Genomic DNA, 1,287 nt, shown 5'->3' with positions numbered 1-1,287 from the left:
TTGTTGGAGTATTTCAAAATTTTAACTCTATAAATTTATAGATGCTCTCCAAATGATAGAATATGTTCTTTAAAATTAGAGAGTCTTTAAAGATGCTTTTATACCTCCTTAAGGCTTAAAATAGAAAAGAACATTTCACAGAAGAATAAAGGCAGTTTTAGATTTTTACTGCATTTCCATTGTCCAAATTGTGTTAATCAATTAATCATAAACTTCAGGCTAATAGAAAGGCAGGCTAAAAGTTTGGAATTTTATTATGGCTCTTTAGCCTATTAAAAAGATATGGAATAACAGACTCTATACTTCTCTTTACGTTTGAGCAAAGGATTAGTACTTTAATGATAAAGAGTTAGTGAAAAAATTAATAATATTGAGCATCGTAAATCTTTTTGATGGGAAAAACTGAAGGAACTTACTCAGAGTTGTATGCCATGAATTGTGACCGTTGCAACCAGATAAACAAGATCCTACTCCAAAACAGCCAGACAAAACTAATTTGCACGGCTTTCGGGGATTTGAATATTGATAATGAAGCATCCCAGTGTAATCGATGCAGGAACGAGGTAAAATTCTACATTCATTGATGTCAAACATTACCTACAAACAGTAGGTTCGAGTCCGGTGATTTGAAATACTCATTAACTCTGAAAATAAGCCAACCAACAAAATTCATCATGTCACCTTCATTTTTTATTTTTTATTTTTTTGGATACCATGCTAGTAAATATTCTCTTTCCACCAGAGTCCATAATTATAGACAGGAGGGATATGAAAAAGGACTCAAATTTGAATAATTATCCATTTTTTATTTCAATTTTAAACCTAAAGGAAAAGAGAAATCCTTGATTCTACATGGACTAAACAAACAAATCTACACGCCTTGCCCAAACATTTAATTTCACTATATTCTCTAAAAAATACTCCTGGATAATTTCAATTTTCTTCACCTACGAAGTTCAAATATTATCACAGCTAACTTTAACATAAACTTAAAGACAACCGCATGATTGAATAAAAACATAATTTCCATGTATACGAGGGAAAAAAAATCACTTACATTATTGAAGAAACTACGTCGACTGAAAGATACGGTCGCGAATGCTTCCATTAGTCAGAATTTCACAGATCTTCAAGTAATTAACTGGAAATACAGAGAAAATTAAAGGAATTATTGCAAATTGAACGGTTTAGTATAGAAGAAAAGGAAATTGCGAAGAAATGTTCGTAGGTCCTTGGCAGATACGAATTTGGAATTGTTCTTTTGACTGGTAGGTGAACTAATCAGAA

General features: G+C 31.5%; 1 protein-coding gene across 1 annotated transcript in view; it reads right to left on the bottom strand.

Annotated features, from left to right (window-relative positions):
• LOC111404721 overlaps window positions 1-1,275 on the bottom strand; it is a 6,241-nt gene extending 4,966 nt beyond the window's left edge. The window contains exons 1-2 of the mRNA XM_023033487.1: window positions 1,058-1,275; window positions 417-597 (exon numbers count right to left, since the gene is read on the bottom strand). Coding sequence (XP_022889255.1) covers window positions 417-597; window positions 1,058-1,108 — 232 coding nt within the window. The 5' untranslated portion in view covers window positions 1,109-1,275. The remainder of the gene's footprint in view (window positions 1-416; window positions 598-1,057) is intronic.
• Between the last annotated feature and the right edge of the window lie 12 nt (window positions 1,276-1,287).

This window comes from Olea europaea, chromosome 11 (genome assembly GCF_002742605.1).
Source record: "Olea europaea var. sylvestris chromosome 11, O_europaea_v1, whole genome shotgun sequence".
Lineage (NCBI taxonomy): Eukaryota > Viridiplantae > Streptophyta > Magnoliopsida > Lamiales > Oleaceae > Olea > Olea europaea.
Note: the sequence above shows the minus strand (reverse complement) of the source record. Positions and strands in the feature narration are given on the sequence as shown.